This window comes from Hippoglossus hippoglossus, chromosome 3 (genome assembly GCF_009819705.1).
Source record: "Hippoglossus hippoglossus isolate fHipHip1 chromosome 3, fHipHip1.pri, whole genome shotgun sequence".
In the NCBI taxonomy this organism is placed as follows: domain Eukaryota; kingdom Metazoa; phylum Chordata; class Actinopteri; order Pleuronectiformes; family Pleuronectidae; genus Hippoglossus; species Hippoglossus hippoglossus.
This window is the reverse complement of record NC_047153.1, coordinates 3,685,778-3,710,155: the sequence shown is the minus strand read 5'-3', so window position 1 is coordinate 3,710,155 and position 24,378 is coordinate 3,685,778. Positions and strand designations below refer to the sequence as shown.

Genomic DNA, 24,378 nt, shown 5'->3' with positions numbered 1-24,378 from the left:
CGAAAAACACCTAAAAGAGAAAATGTGTCAATTTCCATGAACGAACTTAAGTCAAAGTCAAACTACAGAAGTAGATCAATGCTGCTTTGATGTTGATGTATTTCAAAGGGATGTTCAGTAAGTTAAAATCTCTGACTGTGCTTTAAACACAGCAGCACGTCCTGTATTTGTTTCATTAAAGGATTTCTACTGCTGTATATTTGTTCTCTTGATATAAACCTCGGAAGGGAAATTGATTCCAAGTGTCGAGTTGTTTTCGTCTCTGATTCTTCATACGTTCAACGGAGCCGTTTTGTGTGATGTGTTATTGTGAGGTGATAATGAGGGAATGTGGATTTACACATTAACACAAGTCAAACATACGTTGATACTGAAATATCAGTGAAATGATCAAAGACAATGAAACTAAAGAGGAGCACAACGAGGGGCTGTGACACCCACACACACACACACACACACACACACACACACACACACACACACACACACACACACACACACACACACACACAATCACAATCACAATAAATCAAAAGTGTCCGTTTGCTTAAAACTTTGCTTAAAACTCTATTCAAAACTTAATCTGCAAATTAAAACCCCATTTGCCGAAAGTTGTTCGAACCCCAAACCAGACACAAGTGGGAGCGATCTCCGTCCGACAGTCCACTAACAATGATGGATGGAAAATATGATGAGAGCGGAGCTAAAGCAGCGCCGCCTAACAGCCTCGTGCTTGTAGACATAAACAAACTCATTTACAGTGACAGGAGGAGGCAGGTGGAGCGGGAAGGTTCGGCTCCCGGCAGACGAGATGGAGCTCAGTGTAGCAGGCAGCAGCCGTCTGTCGCCCCCCCCCCCCCCCCCCCCCCCCCTCTTCACCTCCCTCCCTCCCCATCTTACAGCTCATCACTTTAATCAGGAGCCTGGCGGGTCCCCCCAACCCCCCCCCCCCACCCCCAGCTCAGATGGCTTCTTTAACTGAGGAAGAGGAGCTCAGAGACTTCACTCACCAGAGGCACGGCCGGCCGAGTGTGTGCGGACTTCTGTCCGACCTGATATGAGAAAGCCATGTCACGGTGTCACAGCCAGATAAGCACATTACTGTGTCTCGCTCAAGTTTTTCGGCCAAGGGCACAAAGTGAAGCAGAGTTTTCTAAGAGGCCAGATAGTTTCTATCAGACGAGGGGGTGGGGGGGCATTAGTGTACAGCGCCTCCTGCAGGTTTCTACATGTGTGCAGTGATACATTTATACTAAGAGCTATATTTGTATATGAGCTAACCTTACATTGCAGTGCTGTGTGATTAATTCTGTGACACTGTGCAAAGAAATGAAATAAAAAAGGAACCCTGAATAATCCAAAATAAATAAATCAGGAGATCGACACCAGGAAGTCCGGCTGCGTCTCCCTGTACTTGACTTTGATTGGTTTGTAGACGGCGTTTATATAACTGGCGTTTATTTAATCACCTATTATATAACTGTGTAACAAACTGCATAGAAAGTAGTCTCTGTTTAAATGGAGAAAAATCATATTAATATATAGAGAGAATGTTCCTGTTTCTAATAAAAATGTGTCACCCTTGTGATTTCGATGTGTGCAGATCATCACGTATGAACCTGCACTCGATGTTTGGCATCGCGCTGGATTACACGTTTGAAAAGCAAAGTGAGATCCTTTTGTTTTTCCCATTGCAGCAAATGTTGCCTTTTTAACGGAGGCTCTGTAATTAGCTCGTCCAAAGTGAGACAACTTAATCTGTGAAAGTGGTGGGAAGCACAACTGTCTGCGAGGTGCACGCTGTTTACTTCTCAACAGCCGGTGACAAACAAACACGTCTCTTGTTTTCTTAAATGAGCTTTATTCCCCAGAAAGGATCTGTGAGAAACTTGTATCTGGATCAACTTATCTCAGCGACTGAATCCTGAGTTTCACTGCAGCTTTTCAAGTGCAGCACAGACGAGGAGGGACGAGGTCTCCAGGAGGAAAACGTGTAAAGAAAGTGTCTCAGCACCTTTTTGAACCATACAACACTTAAGCTTTCAAATCTTACAGGTACGGGAGTAAAAACTGGAAAATGATTAGGGCTGCAAATAACTGTTTGTAACACCTTCATACTAAACTGGATCTCAGGACAGATTCACCAAGGCCCAACCGTCGACTTTAATTCAATGAAGCTGCACCAAATTGCACAAACTCGTTGATATCAGTCCCTTAAATATGCTCGATTCTTCCTCAAACATCTCTGCATCATTTCTTGAGAAATTCACAAAAATGTTGCCCGAAAAAATACGGAATCAGCTCGATATGTTAATGAGTATTTCCACCAAGTTTCAATAAAGTAGATTCTGTAGTTTTTGCATAATCTTGCAACAGACGAACTGCAATCGAAACATTTTCTTTTTCGTGGATGTAATGATTTTAATCAATTAATTTACATTTTTACAAAACGAAGAAAAGCAGAAAATAAATCTGCTCAGTTTCTTCTTTCATGATTCTGGAGTTCTAGGCCTGGAACTCATCACAAAGCTTTAACCAAGAGGATCAATAAACTCAAGAGTCGCTATATGTTCAGCAAACAGACGAAGCCGAATCTGGAAATGGAAATGGGACAAACTCAAATCAAAGAGCGTCTCTCTGTCTCTGTCTGTTGGCCATCGTCTTGTTCACAGTCCCAACATCACCAGGCTGTGGCTGCAGCGAAGAACGACATGAGAAGGTAAGAGAACAGAAGATCCCCACTAACGTCTCCTGCCAATTAACTAAACGCACAAAGATGGGAGAGATTACAGGTTGGCAGGTGACACACAAGAGATTAAAAAGCTGCTTTTAACTGACCATCAACAATTTATCTCCTGGAGGAAGATGCAGCTGACAGAAGCCAGATTTTTCCCATCATCCATCCATCGAACCACCCATCTACCCAGCAGGGGTCTTTTCTTTTGCTGTTTCCACCGAGGCCCCAACAATCCCTTAAATCTGCAGCCAAACCCTTACAGGGCAGTTATCAATAATAAAATATGTAATTGCTTCTTTCACGGTCGTTTTTCTTTCCCGTCTTTGTCTGTGATCCTGCGAGAAGCCAGTCGTCTTTATTTCCACACTTCCAGCCCCCCCCCAGTCATCTGTACATCCCCACATATAAAGCCAGCCAGCCAGTCATCCATCCAGCAGCACACGGCAGACTGTCCCTGAGGAGCTAGCCTGCTTTCAGCTGCTCAAGGCGGGTCTGCAGTGGAGAAGAAAAAGCGAAAGAGAGAGACTGGACTGCAGACCAGGGGCTGGGCTGGAACCGGAGATAAAAGGACTGAGGCATGAGAGGAGGTGGAACGCAGACAAACACGCAGACTCTCAAGGCTTCGGCGAAATGTTTCAAACTAAATAGATTCGTCAGCAGACGCCACAGACGGCGCCTCAACCTTGACTACAGCTTGCAGAGGAGTTGATGCAAAATGCAGTTTACTTTTTTTCTCCATCACAAGCAAAAAAATGCAGAACTGAGAGAAGCAGGAGAGGAGACGTTCACAGGAGTCACAGAGAGAGAGAACTGAACTAGGTAGTTTGTGTGGAAAGCGATTCGGTTAAAGCGAGACAGCAAAGGAATGTCAAATACGCTTTGGAAAGAGTTGGTGCAGAAAAACAAAGGAGAAAGCGAGTTTGATGCACGTGAAGGAGTGAGCGGGTGCATGTCAAGCAGCCGACAAACACAGCCCGGCTCTCAGCAGGCCTCTCCTGCATCTGAAGAACTCCTCGGCTGCTGAAAGATTCATAACCGTGAAATGATTAAACATTGATGATTCAGCTAAAGTTTTTCCTTCCCCTCGCAAGAAGATGACCCGACTCACCGCAAACATTAGAACCCGCCCGGTGGCTTATAATGTGATGCGTCACGTACCTAATGAGTCCAGAGACAACATCCTGCCAGGTCGCATGACAGAGTCGATCACAGGAAATAAGGACGAGGAATAAATAAAACATCCGCGGCTGTGACTCGAAGAACAACGATGCTAAGCCCTGATGTGAAATCCAGCCAGAGGGAAAGTCAGATATAGGGAGGGGTTGCCTCCAGGGGGCGCTATCATTAGCATGTTGCATCTCAAGCAACACATTAAAACACATGCACAGTAAGGATCTGATCCCGATGCTGAGCTGTAACGTGTGTGTGTGTGTGTGTGTGTGTGTGTGTGTGTGTGTGTGTGTGTGTGTGTACATGTGGTATGAAATGAGATTAACGCCACAAAAGACGACACTTGACTTGAATGAATTTGAATTTCTCAGGCTTATACTGAGCTGCTGAATTAAATAAAAACGAAATCAACTAAAGTAAAACAAGGGAAAAACAAGTGATTATTGAATTTCAATGGAGTAGACGTGCTCATGATTTCCCTTCATAACATGAGGAGATTAAGAATATATCAAGATCCCTCTGCTGCCTGAAGAGGAGATGTTTTCATCTACATGTCTTTAATTGCACATTTACTCCAACGTTGGTGGAACGATGCGGGTGAAGGACGATTCCTTTACATTTAGGCGCTGATCCGGGGTCAGGTCCAGGCATCACTTTGTTTCACAGGGAGATTCAGGCTGTTTGCAACATTTGCTCAGAGAATAAATTCCTGGAGCTTGATAAAAAGCCCGTTTAAGGGACTAATATCTTTGAGCGAGAGCACTTTGGTGCGGCGTGATTGAATCTAAGGACACTGTTGGAGCTCGGTGGAGGAATGTGCTCTACTTAGTGCCATTAGTTAAGGTTACATAATGTGTGTAGTTATTTAAACATGCAAACAGAAAAAAGTTAAGGTGCGTTTAAGGTAATAAAGCCTGAGCCCTGAATATATCTGACAAATCAGGCTATGGCCAGAAACACTAAGTTAACAAACTAAATTACGATTAACAGGTTGAACAACAGAGGTAAGAAGATGGTTAACCTAACAAACACAGAAACACCCATTTATAGTCAGACACAGCTCATTATAATAAGATAATCTCAGGTAAGACATGTTTTTGAGAGGATTTAGGATTCCTGCTTCAAAAACAAAGTGTTTATATATATTTTTCGATGCCATCAAGGCCAATAACCGATTTGATCCCATGACCTGAAACTGTCTTTATCGAAAGTAAAACTTTATGAGCAATTACAGTTATACTTTTGCTGCTGTTTGCAGAAATTTATTGCAAGATCAAGAAATTTAAATTTATGCTGCTCAACTATACAGTCCCTGTGGGCACTCTTTCCATAGTGTGTGTGTGTGTGTGTGTGTGTGTGTGTGTGTGTGTGTGTGTGTGTGTGTGTGTGTGTGTGTGTGTGGTGCATGTATTTTGTTAACAACTTTCTCGGGCTGAGATCGTATCCATAATCCGCTCCGCCCCCCCCCGGCAGCTCCACACAATCCTCCTCAGCTGTGGGCAGGTTTTACCACCACAGCCGGTCCTGTGCTTCAAACCACTCACACCAGATATATATATATATATATATATATATATATATATATAAATATATATATATATATATATAAATATATATATATATATATATAGAACACAGAGTCACACGGGGGAAATAGGTGGAATTGAGATGTGAGCTCATTTAGCAGAATGCCGAGTGCTTTGAGGAGCCGCATCAGTAACTGTCAGGCCTCCGGTAGCCCCACTGCTGGGAGCCTGGCTCACTCCGAGGGACCACGCAGCTGCAGAGCCGGGGCCCCTGTTGAGATCCAGGAGAGCTCTAACAGAAAGCACCCCCCCACCCCCCCACCACCCCCCTGTACGACTCAGCCAAGCTTAATTACCTCACTCTCCTCGCGTCGCCCCGCCTGACAAACAGCCGATCACCGGATCCGACAGTGGGACAGCACCAGCCAGCAGGCTCGCCACACTTCCTCCTCACTGTCATCAGCGATTGCTTACGCAGCTATTTATCTCAATTAGCCCTGCTCTGCATGCTTGAAGAATCAGATGTCAGGATAAGGCTGGGATAACAGCGTCCCTCAGTACTGTGCTGTCCCCCTTATAGTTGTGATAAATCATCCCCCTGAGAGCTCGCAACCACCGCGTCGTTAAACGTTGAATAAAGCAACAAATCGGCAAATAACCTCATCATCACGCAGTCATGCTTATGGCAGGCTCCTTAATCATAGCCTCACAGCCACGGAGCTGACAGCCACAGCTGCATTGTTTACCCCTGCATGCATTTCTTCATCCTTTAAAAGACAGAGCAAAGTGAGGCAGGCGGGCGGGGGGGGGGGCTGTGGAGCAAACAAGTGGTGCAGCGTGGGCAGCATGCAGAGCAGAGCTGGGAGATACAATCGAGACAGGACATACAGGGAGGAGGACACACGGGGAGATAATGTAGCCGAAGGTCAACCAAGGGCGCCTTGCTTCTCTCCTGGAAGAAGGAAAATGTCTCCGTCACGGTCCAGAAGGAACCACAGCAAACAACCTGCAACTATTATTCACCACATGTTAAATATAGAGGCTGTGAGACGAGAGGATTCATCATCTGTAACTTGTCTGCATCTACTCGGCGCTGTTTTAATCCTGTGCAGCTCACCCACAGCAAACTGGAGTGAAGAGACGTCAGGAAGCTGCTGCAGTCACAGGATGAAGTGGTTTATTATCTCCACACAGAGATGTATTTTTCAAGTAATGTTTTGTTACTAAGCCAGAATAAGATATTGTTCGGTGCATATCTCCACATAGGACAAATATATTCGTATTCATCCTGCGTTTTATATCGTTAAGGAAAGTGTAGCGGCAAAAAGAAAGTAAAAAAGGATAAAGACAGGTTTCAACATCAGTCTTCACAGGATAAGGGACGAGTTACGGTTAATTGGGCTGCAACCAACAATTATATTCATCAATATGTTTAAAAATGTTCTCCATTAATCGATTAATTGTTTGGTCCAAATAAGTACGTAAAAAATTAGGAGTAATCGGGGCGGCAACCGCAGGGTAACTCTTTATGATATGATCCCAGATATGTGGCCTGCGATAGCGATAAGGATCATCGGCAATGATCGATATATTGCAACACAATCATAAACATCACAATGTCTGTGGAACTGAAGAATACTACATGTGCAGGATTTGTGTGTTTAATCAGTGGTGTCAGTTTCACAAAGTTTGACACACACACAAGTGCATAAAGTCATAAAGTCTTTAAAGCCTCTTTAGTCTTTAACAAACACACTGTAACTTGTCAATGTCCTTGTGTGACATCATTCCAATGCTAAATAACCATAACCTGGCAAAAGCCCAAACTATAAACTATATAGATATAAAACTAAATAACTAAATATCGAGATTTGGCGCAAATTTATCGATAATCGTATCTTATGAGTCAGGACGACGATTTACAGCATCAATATCTTTGTCCCACCCTGTAATTCAACACAGTTAAACTTAAACAGTTAAAGCCATGTTACGATCCCCTGTTCTCCGGATCGTGCAGCCTCACCAGCAGCTGTGTCGGTATCTGAAAACATCCCAGTGAACAAACACACTAATATTTCTCTAAAAATTAAAAAAAGACTCAAACACCACAAACGGCTCCCTCCCTCCCTCTCGTATCGGAGCAAATGGGACATCAACTCACACAAAGGGAAGCAGAAGGGAGGCGACTCATCAAATACCCACGACTGGAAATGCAAACTAGCGGCTGCGTGCCGAGCGATATCTCCGGGTGCGCTCTCAACACATGTCGCTGACAGATTATTCACGCGGGGCTCCGTTTGGGGAGGAAGCCGCCGAGTTTAGTGACTTCGACTGTGTCGGGGTTGATTATGAAGTCAGAAGCGATGAATTATTAAAAACAAATGGCACTCCAGATGTTTACCCCCCCCTCCCCCCCTCCCGCCCCGTCCTCATGACAAACGCTATCTCTCTCAGGCATGGAGATGCGAGCTGAGCGTTAACATGAGCTTGATAAATCTATGTGGCCTTCCTCCCACCGGTGTGTGGGGGGGGGGGTGTTTGGTGCAGTTTCTGCTCCCTGGAGGTTCTGTCACGGTGATACACGAGCAGCCCTCAGTCATCTGGCATTGTAAAGTTAAAGCTTTAGTGTTAATAAACTGCTGGTATGAGGCCGGCAGGTACTTCAGTATATCCTGTTCACGGGAAAATGATGTCGCCGTACTTTATAGGCTCCGTTCAGGCCGGTTTAATCTTCCAGGGGGAGACGAGCTGTAAAAACTCCGAGCTGCTCAATTCGCCCTTTAAAAGAATTGTTTTATCAATTAGGCGATCGGCTGAAATCATTTAAGTCACCGACTGAACAAAAAAAGACGTGAATTCGTGGGTTCAGGCGTCTCCAAGGTCAAAGCGTCCTCCCCCTTTTCATCTTGTGTCTTAACTTGGGACGTGTCACGTGTGAATTTCCTCAATGGAGATGAAAAACCGGAAGTGTTAGGGAAGGTGGGAAGGTTTGAAAACTGTTTAGAGAAGGGAAGACGCTGAAACAAACACTTGGCAGGTGATTGGACGAACCGTCTGTCTGTCAGTCACCGAAGCAGAAGAAGAGCGAACACGTCTTTTCCGTCGAGACGCGTCGGAGCTTTCAGTTCCGTTCTTTGTTCTCGTTTCATTGAAACAACGGCGTCTCAGTGACAACCGAGAATCTGAAGAGGACGACGGAGGAAAACTCGGTTTCTTGTAAATCTCACAAGAATCAAACTGACCAATTCAGGGGCTGATTTCCAAAATGACAAGTTATATTTTACAGAATAAACAATGCAGAGAAGTTGATTTTCTTAATTCAAGCTCTACATGTTTTATTTTATTTGTGTTTTCTTTTTAATTATATTTACTTGTAATAAAACTGATGGTTTTAACTGTAGAATTTCCAGCCTCGGTTACTCTGTAATAAGGGTTTGATGACGACACCTTGGGAATCACTGCAAAGTCGGTTTGTTTGTTTGTTTGTTTGTTTGTTTGTTTGTTTGTTTGCAGGGTGAAATAAAAACTACTCAACTGATTTCCATGATATCTTGTGGAGGGGGTGACGTGTGGGAAAGGAAGGGAGCGGATCCAGGACTTTCTTTTTCCACGTTTCTTCAACATTCCCGTTCATTTCTCAGAGAATAATTTATGGATCTTGATCTTTAGGGGACTGATATTTATAAGAACGTCTCAAGAATTCAAACGTGGTTTCATCGGGGAGCTGTTGGGAGCGATGGGGGAGCTAAACGTCCTACTGAGTAGTTTTTTACTCCCCAATAGCGCCATTCGCCTCCATCAGGATCTAGGTATAAAATCCAAAATAAAGCTGAGCGTATTCCTCTCTTACATATTCATTATTTTTGATGTGAAGGCTTCTCAAGGAGCAAACAGCAAGCCAAATTAATTTAGCAACAGGACCGAAGCAGCTTCCGTGGTTTCCATCAAAGCCCGTCTCACTTTTAAGCTCTCCGTCTTGCCTCAGAGACAAAACTGTCTGACATGAAAAGCGCGTAGTCGAGAAGAGCCGCAGCATCTCGGGCTGTTTCTGCGATGCCTCCTCTTCCTCTAACCCTGACTAAAACAAAATGACGGCTCGCCCCTGTGATGCAGTCAGCGCTCACATTTCTTATTTTTCACATCCACCACTCTTTGATCCTTCACTGGAGACTTTTGCGTTTCACTCCTTCCTCCTGCTGGAGCTATAAACACTGAGGAAGGTACAGTACAGCATCTGCAAACATTGCCGACGGGGCTGAGGAAGAACTCGGCAACAAAATGCACCGCGCCACAAGATTTCTTCTAACTTCAACACTTCTGACACGAAGCTACAGTTTGTGTAGCCCAAAGGTCTCGTCAACCAAACTTCCATTAAAGACACAACAATCGCGCCTCATCTTCTCCAACTTACCAGCTCGTCAGCAACACCTTCTCACTTCCTTTCAACCCTGAAACGCTAAGGAAAAATAAAACATAAAATTAAATCAACATTAATTCAAATACACTGTGTTCCAGAGGGAAAGCCACAGGGTTCAGCAGTTCAGTTCAGACACAGTATGTTCGATGCATACTAATGAATTGAAAGGATACAAGATAAAAAAAATTATTTCATTCCTTGGAAATTAAGTTAGCTTCTTCGTTCACTGAAGACTTTCTGAGATATAGATACACTTAGATAGATACACACAGCCACCAGAGGTCATTATAAAAATCCCCATTCGATATGTATAAGGTCATAAAGGGAAAAAAGGGCCAATTATTAAATATATTAAATAATATTGTCCTAAACTAAGAACATTCATACTCCCCAGAGGCTGAACCTTCAAACTCTGCACAAGATCTTTTATCATGCGTTGGGTTTCATGGTCGGACACATCGGCCCCAGAGATGAGATCATGTCCACTGTGGTGTTTTATAGCCATTTCCCTTCAGGGGTAAGAATCACTTTCTTTGTTTTAAACAGCTCCGACCACCAAACACATACATATGCACAAACATTCATTCAAGCCGAGTCTGTGGCTCTACGGTGCCTTAAAATATGCTGCACTGGTCTGACAAGCGGTAAATGTTAGCTAACGTCTCGTAAATCCACAGCCGTCAGACGGAAATGTTTTGGAGACGTGCGAGCGGCGAGCTCCTCCCACTCGTTTGAAACACGGCGGAACTTCCTCCTCGGGCCCCCGGAGGCGTGTTGAAGTTTCTTTTTTCCACTGTCAACATGAAAATCAGCCACATCGGTCTGGCAAGGTGTTCACGCGGTTAAAGAGCGATATGCTCCGTGGCTGCTGCCGCACGTTACAGGCTTCAGCTCGCGTTAGAGACACCGTCACTGCCAGCAACGTGCTGCCATGGTGTGTAGTGTAGTCAGGGTTGCCCCAGTAACCGGCTTGTAGGGGGGGGTGACAGTTAATCCACGAAACACCGTGACCACATTGTAGGAGATGAGCTCAGTGCTGCTAAATCCCACAGTACTTTCTCTCTCTGTCTTTTGTTTTACTTTTTAAACACATATTATCAAAAACGTTCATTCATCTACTGCTTTGAAGAATACACTAAATATAGAGCTCAGCGCTTTATCTTCTTAGTCGCTGCCTAAATTTAAATCAAATAATATAATTAAAATAGTTGAATAATTAATTCACCCTGTTACCAAACAGTCCGACTAATGAATGATGAAAAATGTTAAATTATTGTTGTCTCATCCAAACTTTTATCTCGTGGATCAGACAGAAACGCTGCCTGTTGGCTGCAGCGCTGACGTTATCTCAGAAGACGCTGGTTACTTTCATGCTCGGATATTATTCTTTCAGAGAAAAAGAGCCGGAGCCAGAGATTGTGGAGCAAGAACTGGAAATGTTAGTTTGTTCTGAAGTGGAGGGCGGAGAGAAACTGAGAAACTGAGAACCGGAGAACCTGTGTGAACTGTCTCCCAACTGAACCTGCATTCATATCATATTATGAACTTCTTATTTTTTCAACCACATTCTTCAGTATCTGGATCAGAGCATCACCATCTTTCCCGCTCTCTCCCAGTTATTACAGTACACGAGGTGAGTTACGTGCTTTCACCTTGACCAGTTCAGACTTGGATCAGGGGGGGGCCATGGGGCAGTTTGTTATTCATACAGTTTATTTATATAGCACTTATCTAAACAAGGTTACAAAGTGCTTCACAAAATCCATGGCAAAAAATGAATAGAATTTAATAAAAGGTTTTAAAAACATCTGAACATATTAAGGTCGAGCCCTCAAGATTTATAGTGAAATTATAGAGAAACTCAACACTTTGGCGACTGTTATATATATTATACATAATACATATATATTTTTTAAATCAGTTAACCAGGCTTTACTACTCAATATGTAAGAAATATACAAATGTCAATAAGGTGATAATCTGCATGAGTGACAAAGAAAAAGAAAATCATCTGCTCATAGTGATTTATTCAACGTGGACAGAGATGATCATCATAAGAGAAATTCGACTGTTTATAAAATGGTCTCGTGAGCTTTAAATTATGAATTTAAAACCAAATATTTGCATTATTTAGGGTCAGGTGATATGATATGTTGATTTATGTGGCTTTAATTCATTGGTGAAGCTGCAAGTGACGTCACAAACATTAGCTGGATGCTAAAATGCTAATGTAAAACCTTCCTTCTGTGTCGTTTCTTTTTGTTGGTTCAATAAAGTTTTGGCTGCTGCTGTCGGATGCATCTCCTGCATCATGTGCAGATGCTACCAAAAACATCTTTAGCTGCAATTAGTCATAACAGAACAAACTCCAATCTACTATAGGTTATAAAGCCAGCGGAGTGAAAGTAAATGCAATTACAGCGCAACTCCGATACCATCAAAACAAAGACAATGGCTCCGGGCACGACAAAGCAGGGCTAATTATATCAGGCGCCTGATGGAGATAGGAAGGTGCTGAAGGCTCGTTCCTGCTCCTTTCCACCAGCAGTTGGAGGCAGCGTTAAATAGACAGAGTTTAATTGCTCCGCACTGAGGTTACTGTGCCGCTTTCCAGTCATGCAGCGGAGGATTTAAAGATGTGCACGTCCAATCGTAGATGACATCTCTCCCTGTGTGATAATGAGGCGGCCTTTAGATGGGAGCTTTTTGAGCGCACGGCGATCCATCCATTGCGACAAATGTTCCAGACGGTCGATTTTTTAACTTGCATTGTTTATAATAAGTCTGAGGGTGATGCAAAAATATCAACAGAGAGGCAAAGTTGGCTGGAGTCTGAGTCGTAAGAATAGATGAAGGAGGCAGGAATCCAGCCTCCGTCTGAGCTGTGAGCTCTGTGGGGAGCTGCAATATGTGGTGGTATTATTAAAGCTGTAACTATTTACTGTGTGTGTGTGTGTGTGTGTGTGTGTGTGTGTGTGTGTGTGTGTGTGTGTGTGTGTGTGTGTGTGTGTGTGTGTGTGTGTGTGTGTGTGTGTGTGAAGCACAGTTGGACAAGCTGGATGAGTCAGACTTGCAGTTTCAACAACCATGTTTTACTGTGATTGGAGGAATGCATGGCTGGAAGTGAATTTAGCAGAAGTAAAAATTAATAAAAACATCACTGGTATGTATAAAAACAAAATATTTCTGAGAGGTAGTATTAAAAAACGTTACTCAGGGCAGTGGAGCTGTTTCTATATGTGGAAGATCGGGTCCAGATGTTTGCTTTTCACAAGAACGCAACTGATAAGTTTGTCCAAATTACACGCATTCAAATGTGCAGGAAAAGTGTCCTAAACATTCAGGTGATGGGCGGAGCCTTGGTAAAGCGGCAGGAGGCGTTGTGTCGCCAAAAGCTCTCAAATCTTGTTCAAGTTGACATCTTTGTCTGCGTCTTCTACGTGTTCTGTAGTTTAAAATGATATTTTTCGCCCACGTTACCAAGGGGCTGGCAGGAAAATGCCCATAGCAACTGACGCAGACATTTGCGTTCTCACATTCAGCCCTTTCGCGAAAAATTTCACGAAGATGTCCAGGCTATAAGGTGCACGTGTGAAAAACAGCTTCAGATGAGAAGGTGCTGTACAATGTCTCTACAAACAAAACAACCAGAATGCCTTCAAACACCAGATGCAAAGAGATGAGATCACGTTTCCCACATCCGACTGAAGCCCCTCGACTCTGGCCCCTCGTTCCTCCACCCGGCCTTTAATTTGACAGCAGGGGGGCAATAGAGACACGACTGTCCCTTTAAAAGATATCGCCCTCATGTACGATGAATAATTCAGACGTAATAATTCCACCGAGGTTCCTTTGAGGTGGGACCAGTGTCTCGCCTCCTCCAGCAGTAGGACAGCCAGGAAGCTCATACATAAAAGATGAAAGGTTTGATAGCCTCCGTTGGATTCTGTGGCGGGGAGTGTGCGCCGTGGAGTTTAGAGATGTAGTCTGGCTTAGCTGCTGCTATGTGTGTTGTCAGGGAGGGGTGTGTGTGTGTGTGTGTGTGTGTGTGGGGGGGGGGGGGGGGGGGGGGGGGAGGTATAAATAGCAACTACACGGATGCAGGAGAGAATTAGACCTCACTGAAACCTCCCAGTTTCCAGCCTGCTCACTGCAAACCTGCAGGAATGGTGCAGAAACAGCCTGCGACAAAATATACTGGGCTGCTGCTGCTGCTTTATTTGGGTTCATCAAGAAATTCTAAAAATATGTCATCACCTGCATTTCATTCTAAAAACCACCGCAGCATCTGCAATCGTGAGCTAAATCCAGCCCTTTTAATTTGCCATTTCCTTTTTCATGTTTTGTCAGATGCAGAGAGAGAGAGAGAGAGAGAAAACAGACAGATCCAGACGCCCGCCACGTCGCACCGACACGAACATGATCACATTTCGCTAGGAGCGCATCACAGATCGACATATTCGGACTCTAAGATAGGAGAAACACACACAGCCCTGATACAGTGAGGAGCCTGTGGTGAGACGTGGATTTATCGGCCCGTCTTGTTAACCTTCTTGCTTCCTTCGGTTACCCCGAGGGTAAATAAATAAAAAACATAAGGGCCAAACATTTGGGTTCAACGCATTCTTCTTCCGATTAAGTGTCAAGGAAACAATCTGTGAAGAGACAGACGTAAAAAGCCATCAATTAAAACCACGAACACCATCGCTGTACTGCAGAGTCAACGGATTAAATCCCCGTTGGTAACAAAGTGAGCCAGAGCGCTCGTATTGATTTACATAGACAGGCTGTGGGTTGACGAGGAGACCTGTCAGCACCAGATTAGATTTGAGGTTAAAGCTCGATTTAAAGAGAAATGTGGTACAAAACGGTATTTAAATTCAACGATGAGGAGCAGAGGAATGAATTTGTCTACTGGGTATTTCCCAGTTGGGCCAAGGTCTGAGTTCTCCTCATGTCTCACAGTCCAGACGTGACCCAGACATGCAGATTAGGGTTAGGGGTTTACTGGAGACTGATTGTAAACAGGCGGGACCTCGATGTCGCTGATCCATCCAACGATCACTGCTGCACAAACTCTGGCCCCAAATTACATCAAAAGCAAGATGGCGGCCCCCGTATCTAGGACATTTTGGCTTCATGTTTGTACAAAGGAAGTGTCGTCCATCTTTATATACAGTCTATAGGCGTAACCAACAGACAACACCTATCTCTGCTGAGAAATACCTATTTTTCTTCATGCTGCAGAAAGTAAAAGGTTCCACTGTTTATAATTCAATTGGCATCGATTTGTAATAAACGGTGGCTGCAGGTTTCATAAATATTCCTCTATATATGATATATACGTTCCCTGTTCCTCGCCATAGGAACCTGGGTAACATAAGCTGTCCACTCTACTGAGGCGGCAATTACTGTTTTACACATGGCAGCAGCTCCTTTCATTTTGTGAGGAAAAGAGCGGTGTGGTATTGCAGTTAAGTGGTACGCACCTTAACTACTAGACAACCAGGAGACCACTCGTTTACTCAAGCCAATGTTGTCTATTGTCTACTGTCTATAGGTTCTTGACAAACCCAGCTCACAGATACACAAGCTGACAGTGGAGGAAGCAACGGATTCTTTATTAATTGGTAACCTGATGATCAAGTGTTAACAGGTAGAATTTAAAAGCCAATTAATACATTTAAACTGGGATAACATTCCTTTAATAGAAGCTGTTATACACACACACACACACACACACACACACACACACACACACACACACACACACACACACACACACACACACACACACACACACACACACACACACACACACACACACACACACACAGCTGTGACTACACACTCCCTGATAGTTGTGTGATGATGAACACATCCACCATTACAGATAATTAGGAGCCCTTCCATTCAGTGTATTCAGAGACAGTGATCATTGTAATCAGCAGTAATCGCCGTGCTCAAAAAACGTCAAACCATTATTTCTACAATTCTGACCGCTTCTGGAGTCTAGACAGATTCATCGATACGAGGAGGTTTTATCTGCGTGATTATGTTCTTTCCTTTTTTTTTTTGTTGAGAGAAATCAATGAAGTTCTAGCTTCCTCTTCTGCCGTCATGTGATTTAAGGTTTTTCATGGAGACACACTATCATTCATATTTCATGTTTCCTACCGTATCCCCCCCGCTCTCCCTTTTGACAGAGCAAGAGAGGTGTGGAGAAACCTGTTGCTTTCACTTCTGAGCTGAGGCAATCTCTCCGTTAGCTCCCTGAGAAAAAATACTGAAAACTGTCTCTGACTCAACCTGGTTTCTGCTCTATTTTTCTGAAGTGCAGGATTTCATGTCAGGTTTCCTCTGCTCAGATTTCCTCTCCCTGAAAGTTCGGACTGACAACAAAACATGATGTTTTCTGCCGGTTTCAACCAGTTAAATTTAAAGATCTTAATGAAATTTAACACCTGTGTCAAGTATGACAGCTACGAAGGAATAGCAGAGTTCACCTCAGTAGTTACACTTCACTAATATTGAATAAGGTGAGTGGAGAATAACCCTGGAATCATCACGTTATCTGTCCAACCAACCGAGATCTATTCTGACTGAAGTGTCTGTGGTCATCACGTCTGTTGGTCTTGTCTGTAGTTTGATAATATCTATCGATGGAGATATTGCAAACTATTCATGTCGTCGAATATTTCTCTTTTTAAAAAGTAATTTCAGGCCCTTGCCTACACAACTGCAGATCCTTTTTAAAAAACAGATATTTTCCCTTAATAATGTCGACTGCAACGATCCGTCAAATACTAGAGAAGAACAATGTGGTCCAAGAAATATCGACTGAGGCACCTGAGAATGTCGGTAATGAGATGCACTGGCGCTAATTTTTGCAGCAAACTTGTAATTGGACAATTGTGCTAATAAAATGTAGAGAAACCAGCATGTAGTGTTTATGTTGTTGTTGTTGTTTCTGGCACGTGCTCATTACACAAATCAACAGTGTGAACTAAACTGTGACGTCAATGTTTTAGATGACGTGATTGAAAATCTGCTCCTTCGAGGGTGTTTGTTAAAAGATCTCTGTTTTTGTGTGAAACACAGAAGAAAAGGTTTGTTTTGAAAAGCATCTTCATGATTGTGGACAGGGAGTTACACTGCGATGGAATTATAGCGTTAAATAAACGTTATGACATAATTAAAACCTACAATAATGTATTTAAGACCAAATAGGCCGACAGGATATTTGGATGAATTTGCCAAAACAAATTCAGATTATAAAATGTTATATTAAAAATGCTGCCGACACCCTGAATTACATAAATCTTTAAAAGCTGTTTTTTACCCTCCATCATACCCAGGCTACAATTACAATAAATTATATTTCACAAGTGTTCTTCACTCTGTGAATAAAACCAAATAAAATAAACCCTCTTCATTACAGTCTCCTCTGACGGCCGACTTCAGCCCGTCACAACGAGGTCGTTTTTCCACTTCCTGTGTAGTTCTGGTTTTTGAAGAACGAGGTGGTAAAGACAGCAGCTGGTTTTTATTTTGCTGTTAATAAAGTGATGTCTGCACTGTAGCTCCACTGTTTGAGACGCGTTACATTTTTCTTTTCATTTGCGAGCAATTGCAAAAAATTGAGCAATTTAGCAGGTTGCCAATTTCGCTGCTTATAACTCGCCTATTTCAACTTTCACAAAAACACATTTTTCCTCACAACAACAAAGTGTTTTGCAGCGGGCGAACATAAGAGGCAGCCGCAGCCACTCGAGAACTTCTCCAGAAAAGATGAGACCTCCGTGATGACCGGTGTTATTGCCACTCTGCTCTGTGTGGCGGCAGGGGAAAATCACAAATGCTCCGTAAGTTCAAGTCTCACACTTCTGGCCCAAATCCAGAGTTTGGTAGTACAATCACTGGCGTCGCCTGAGGAGAGTTAAAGTAAAGACGTTCTAAGGTCTCAGGCCAGAGATGTACGCGCTTTTAACTCTGCAGACGCATCTTTGCTGCTTCGTGTATCCTGCATCCAATCGCTTTTTCATTCGTGATCTCAGAAGTAATTATAGTAATTCTACACGTAAGCAATTACGCTGACGAAGCATCTGGTTGTGCGGCTAAAAAGCAATTGTATCCCCGACTTTAGGGTCTTTGCACTTTATTGTATCCAGTACAACGAACATCCTGTAATCTTAACAAATTACTTTTTCTTCCTTCCCCTCGGAACCGAGCTGTTTTTGTGCCCCGAGGTAACCAAACCATAACCGAACCTAAAGCGTGTGTGCGTGTTTGCTTTTGTAACCAAAGCAACAAAGGGCCAGTACATGGATGCCGCCACCAAGAAGTTCAATCAAGCCACATCAAGTTGCCCAAACTCATAGATACAAGTCCCCTAAAGATCTAAAGCCAGATTTTACTCATCAAGATCCATGAATTATCCTCTGAGTAATCTCAAGAATCTAAAAATGTTATGAATCTTCCTTGGCCCATGTCATGTTTTTGCGTAATCCTGCTAAAAGTCACACAAACCAATGGCCAAAACTAAACAGTAGTTTTGAGAGGAAAGCTTCAGAACAGGAGCCAATTGGCTAGAAAGCGGGAATAAAAAACACATTTCTAAAAGACTGGATTCAGGTTTCAGTATTTTTAGCAGATCCTGTACAACAGAGAAGTCCCTTTGTTTAATTTAGTCAATTGCAAATTCATCTTCTTCCTTTCAGTCCATCAGTCCCACAACAGAAGTCCTTGTGAAGCGGGATTTGGCGACTCACTCACAGAGGGTCGTAACCGTCCACTCGCTCTGTTCCATACAAGCTGCTCTTCAACTTGTTTCTCCTCGTTGTTTTTTGGCTGTGGGACAGATTTACATGTTGAGAGGGAGGAAATGACAAAAGAGATTACGGCAGTTTGGGCAAACCTCAAACTACTGACACATCATCAAGCTCCAGTGAGATCATACCACTGGTGCACTGAGGAATCCCACCCACGTGCAAATGCATCATTATTTACCAGAGGATCCCTACAGTATGTATGGGGGAAATGATTTCACTTGTCAGCTGGAATTTGATTGTTTATTCTGCTTCATGTACAGAGTAAGATGAGAAACGACATTTGTTCGAATTGAAGATTGAGCTATTTGGGATCGGGGGAAAGAAGCTTTATCTAAAAGGTTAAAAAAGGAAATTCAAAAACTGAACGTGAAGACAACAAATGGTTCTTTACTTAAAACTTTTATATCATTTTCAAGACATGTGACTAATGAACCGCATCGTGATTCGCTAGCAACGTAAGCAACTCTTAAGGGAAGCCTCAGGTTTTAGGTGGATGGTTTCAAACGATGATAACGTTTTTATAAAGTGGTTTTATTCAGCGTCTTGGATCTTAATCGGTTAAACTAACTCGATGTAATGTGTTAAGCTGTAAACTGTAGACTTATATTTAACTAGTATCACGCAAAAAGCAAATAATCACATTGTCAAAATGTGGAGTAATTGCTTTTTGTTTTTTTATTTTATAGTTTAAAGTAACGCTTCGGTCAGGAATCATCAAATATGCAACCTGGACCCGTGAAGGTGAAGAGCAACAGGTACCACAGCTGTTCAGTGGTGAAGTGCTTCAGTGTGGATTTCTGCTTTAAACGGGATTCGAAAAGAACAAAAGATTAGAATCGACAGCCGGGTCGATTAAACGTTAATTAAGGACCGGTTCAGTCCTAAAACCCGGCTGCAGACTTGTCATATGTTCAGGATAATTGGTCTAAACGGCCGATAAGAGGCGTGCGTATAGATTTCAGGGATATCAGAATCAAGGCTGCATTTATTGTCCACATTTAACTATTTAACGTTAATGATTTTGAGCAGGAGAGTCAATGAAGAGTACAGGACGCATGGAAATCTATTCGACTAAACAGTGTTCAAATAAATCAAATAACCCGTAAGTGATAAACTGTCTCTAATTGGTCAAATCTACAAGTATTTATAAGATATGAAAGAAACTACGAGAAACTGATAATCGTGACGTGATTCTGCCCAAGTGACAATAAGCAAAATCAGATTTTACAGATTATGTCACGTCAGCACTTAAAAATACATTAGAGGCCGTTCAGATCTTTTAACAGTCATTTCAACAGAAGGCCATTCAAATACAACGGCTTAATATTCATATATTCCATATATTCCTATGTCTATACTGCAGTGATCATGACACACCAGCAGACAAACAATCACTGGATAGATACGATTAAATATAACCTCCTTGTTGGTGGTAATGAAGCAGCATGATGACACGGCAGCAGCCGAAAGGAGGAGAAGTACTTGTCATTTTCTCCCCAACTCACCTCACGCTTCCAGTCCTGGGTCAGAAAAGCTAATTTTTCCCCTGTGGTGAATATGATGTACCTTATTATCAGGGCTGATCAAAGGTCTGCTGCGATCCACTCTGGTGTTACACAATTTCACACACAGACGCAAAAACCATCTGCGAGGCGGCGAGGACCCTGCCCGACCCCGGCAGACTGAATTAGTCTGGATAAATCCCAACTCAGGTGCAGACTCAGGTCACGAGCTGCTTTCAGACGCACACTGAACTCCGGATAATCTCCAGAAAATGATAAAGAGCGGCTGTACGTGACAATGCAAACGTCTGAGTCGGTTGCTGCGGACTTTCTTCAGAGTGTTTCCTGCCGGACCCCGAGTTAAATCTCTGGATAATGTGTGAGTGAGTTCATAATAAAGAATAAATAAGGAATAAAGCAGAAGGATATCACGAAGGGGGCACGATGTTTCTAACACGTGATGGATGCAAAACGGACAAAAGAATATAAATATCTACACACGTAGAAGACAGACGAAGATGTCAACATGAAAACAAGATGAAATTTGAGGGAGAGTATTGCTCTGTTGTGACCACGTCTGACTGGAGAATCTCCCGCGGGGGGGTCTTCATATGTGAAGGGCAAACTCCAGAAGAAGTCCGGACCCCATTGTGCAAACTTTTTTCATAGTTCATCTCTAAAATAAATAGCTACTGATGCCAGAAACTGAGTGAAGACCTGCAGTATCCACTTTGTGACATGACATGGATATGCCTGCGATTGAGTCAGAGTCTGTTCTCTGAATGGATGGTGGGGCAGGGACGGTGGAGGGGAGACTGAGTAATGAGGTTGACAAATCTGGGTTTCCGATGTAGGATGAGAAACTAGGTCAGGTTCTCATCTGGACAAATTGACTGTGTTCAACACATCACAGGAGTTTCCCACAACGTAAGAAAAAACACAAACTACAACAAACGGGCGAATATCCGAGCAATTAGCGGAGCTTTGTTCCTCACTATCGGAGCACAGCAGGATTATGAGCGTGGTTTATCCTTCTTTGCACCGTGAGGTCGGACGTTTCCCAAACTGGTTCGCAGAGGACATCTATGGTTTCTAGTGTAAATCAGTGGTTAGACTGGTCCCAGCGTCCAGACGAAGACACGGCCATGCAGAGCCCCCTTCCCCAGGAGTTATAAACGCTAATTGGAACACTGGCCAATTCACCAGTGTCACAATCTGCTTCTCCCACCATTTACGCAATCAAACAGATGAAATATGCTGTCGAGCCTCGGAGCACAACATGATTGCATACGGCCTTCATAACTCATCTTGAATAATCACTGACCCAATCAGCCACAGCGGCTCAAGTAAGGCTTCTACCAGGCACTTAATCACGGGCTGTTTGTTACCCTCAACTCTAACCGCATCAACTTCAACACTTTTAGAAAAAAAAGAACCTGGTTATTTGCTGCAACTTTGGCTGCAGTTGCTCTGAGGGAGCGATCTGGGTCACAGGGCCATGGAAGCGGCGCCTGGGTGGGCAACGTGTTAACTGGGTCACGACACCGGCGTCCTCGACAACACTCACAGGGTCCTGGTGTGCCTGCTGGATCGGCTGCCGTTCCCACACTATCTGACTCCTGCACCTCCACCCTGGGAGCCTGGAAACCGCAGGGGAGAGCAGCTCGGTGTGTGTCGGTGTGTGTGTGCATGTGAGTGTGTGTGCATGTGAGGAGTGAGGCCGTGCACCCCCCCCCCCCATGGCCTCCAGCCCTGCATCTTGGGACGGCTCCACCTCGGCAGCGTTGGCCAAGCTGCCCTGCCTGCATTCATACAGAGCCAGTGGCGCAGCGAGCCAAGCACTCTAGAAAATAAGACCACATGCACGCGCACAATCACGCTCTCCGACACACACACACACACACACACACACACACACACACACACACACACACTTCCACTATGCTAATATCAGTCTCAACACCCATCGCTGCCTGTTTTGGATTCAAGCTGCTGGTGCCAGTGTCTTTGAATTTGAATATTCCCACAACAGAAAGTAAAGTTTCAGTATTTCCACTGAGCTGGAATCATACTGGGCCAGTATCGATGAACCCATACCTGCTTCCTTTGGATGTCAATCTATTAAAAATGAAATTTAAAACCTGCATGGTTGCTATTGCAGGGTTTTTCTGGCACTTTTCCTGAACTCGCAGCCAAACAGGAAACAGGACACACAACAATCCAACCCTCTTCTCACACTGTCATCCAGATGTCTCTCTGGTGTCTCTCAGTGCTTCGTATCCCACTCTCTCCCTCGTCTCTAACCACTCAGCCTCTCTGAGCTGAAAGCTGAGGGCACTAGATGAAGAAAGGAACAAGTTGCAGCAGAGTGCAGGGGAAGCGAGAGAGCAAAGCAAAGTTATCTCCTGACGCTGGAAACACATCTCACACCACCACCTCAACATGTCAGCAGTTTATCATGTTATCTTCCCCGTTAGGACCTGAGGCTTTGACATATATGTGTAATTAAGGAAAGTGTGATTTCTTATTTTCTCAATAAACATCCAAGCCACACGCTGTGCGCCCACCAGGCTCCTCTGGCTGTGACGCACCTGATCTCCATCCACCACCACCACCTCCTCCGGTTTAACATGGCACAACAGTGGATGTCAGTGGGAACAGTGGAGCGTTGTGGTAAAAAAGAATCCAACACACAGAGACAGCTCGTTCAAGTGTGTCCGCGAAGAGCAAGAGCATCTGCTGCCCGGGACAAATTAAATGTGGAGTAATTATGATAGGAGGCTCCCCGGAGTGTTCCGTCCCTGACACCGAGGCACCGAAAGGTGTGGCGCGCTGCGCTCACACCAACTACTGGAACAAAGAGCGTGCGTGCGTGTACGTGTGTGTACGTGTGTGTGTCTGTGTGCAGCCATGCAACGGACAAAGACGTTTCTGAACTTCGACTAATGAGGAGGACACTGTCAGCGTGCGTGCGTGCGTGCGTTACCTCGGAAGAGGAAGGCTTTGCTGCTGTTGTGGAGCCCCGCCACTTGGGTAATTCCATAGGTGGCATTAGCCAGGTCAAGTTCATGGATGATATCAATCTGGTAATCTTGATCCGATCCCAGAGCTGGAGAAGAGAAATGAAGGTTAGAGGAGGTGACGCGCAGCTGAGAGGATTAAACTGAAACCCGCACAACTCACGGGCACTTTGACTATGTGCATTCCGCTGCTCAATAAAATGGCTGATTGAGAGGGGGAAAGTCACGCAGTTGTAATTTACGCGCAGGGTAAAGCTGCCCGATGAGATCTGTGGCCGCGGCCAGCACCTGCGCGCCCCACGCACCGGAGCTGGACTGCGCGCACACGCTTAAGGTGCAAGGTGCCATCATCCCTCTCTCACCTTTACTGCTTATTTGCATGTGTGCACTCTACAAACTGCAAGATGCTAACAAAAAAGAAAAACGCGCAGCAGTCCAGAGACACAACCCCAAGAAAAATAAAAATCTAGACAAGCTTGCGCGTAAGGAGGAGCGTACAAAAAAAAAAAAAAAAAAACCTCCAGAAGCTCCCGTTATTCGAGGTGGAATTCCTCCCCGTGCCCGCAGCGTGCCGCGCGCCTCCGACTCACCTGGTTTGGTAAAAAAGAAAAGCGATAACAAAGCCACGTAAATATCCATTTGTGTTGGAGTTGCTGTGTACAGTCCTCAGCCGTGCGCGCTCCGCTGCGTATCCACAAACCCTCTGGTCCGACTGACGCTGCGCGCCGCGCTCACCTCGCCTGGACGTGGAGGAACGATCCACAAGCACGCGAGCAGGGGGGGGGGTTCCCTCACCGCCTCATCACATCGGTTTTTACTGTCTGAATGAGTCAGCTCGGGCCGTGCGTGGATCAAACACGCACTGACACCCACGTTTATTTGCACAATTATAATAAAACCGGACCGCAGAGGGATGATTTGGAGGCTGTTCTCAGATGTGATTGTGTGAAGTCCCCCCCCCCACTCCCCCCCCTGCTCGGAACAGTCAAACTTCCAGTTTTTTGGAGGTGAGAAAACGGCCTTTCAGAGGAAAACGTGTGCAAGTGACGGATGTGGGAATTCTGTGTAATGAAAGGGCAGCAAGCTCCAGCTGCCCGGAGCAGAGACTATTCAGAGAATTCACAGTGTCATGGGGCAAATTAACAAAACTGCAGCCGACAGAGGAAACAGCTTGA

General features: G+C 44.2%; 1 protein-coding gene across 1 annotated transcript in view; it reads right to left on the bottom strand.

Moving 5' to 3' along the window:
- LOC117758418 (protein kinase C-binding protein NELL1-like) overlaps window positions 1–23,943 on the bottom strand; it is a 208,801-nt gene extending 184,858 nt beyond the window's left edge. Inside the window, exons 1-2 of the mRNA XM_034580078.1 lie at window positions 23,794–23,943; window positions 23,170–23,292 (exon numbers count right to left, since the gene is read on the bottom strand). Of these exons, the coding sequence (XP_034435969.1) occupies window positions 23,170–23,292; window positions 23,794–23,842 (172 nt within the window). The 5' untranslated portion in view covers window positions 23,843–23,943. The remainder of the gene's footprint in view (window positions 1–23,169; window positions 23,293–23,793) is intronic.
- Between the last annotated feature and the right edge of the window lie 435 nt (window positions 23,944–24,378).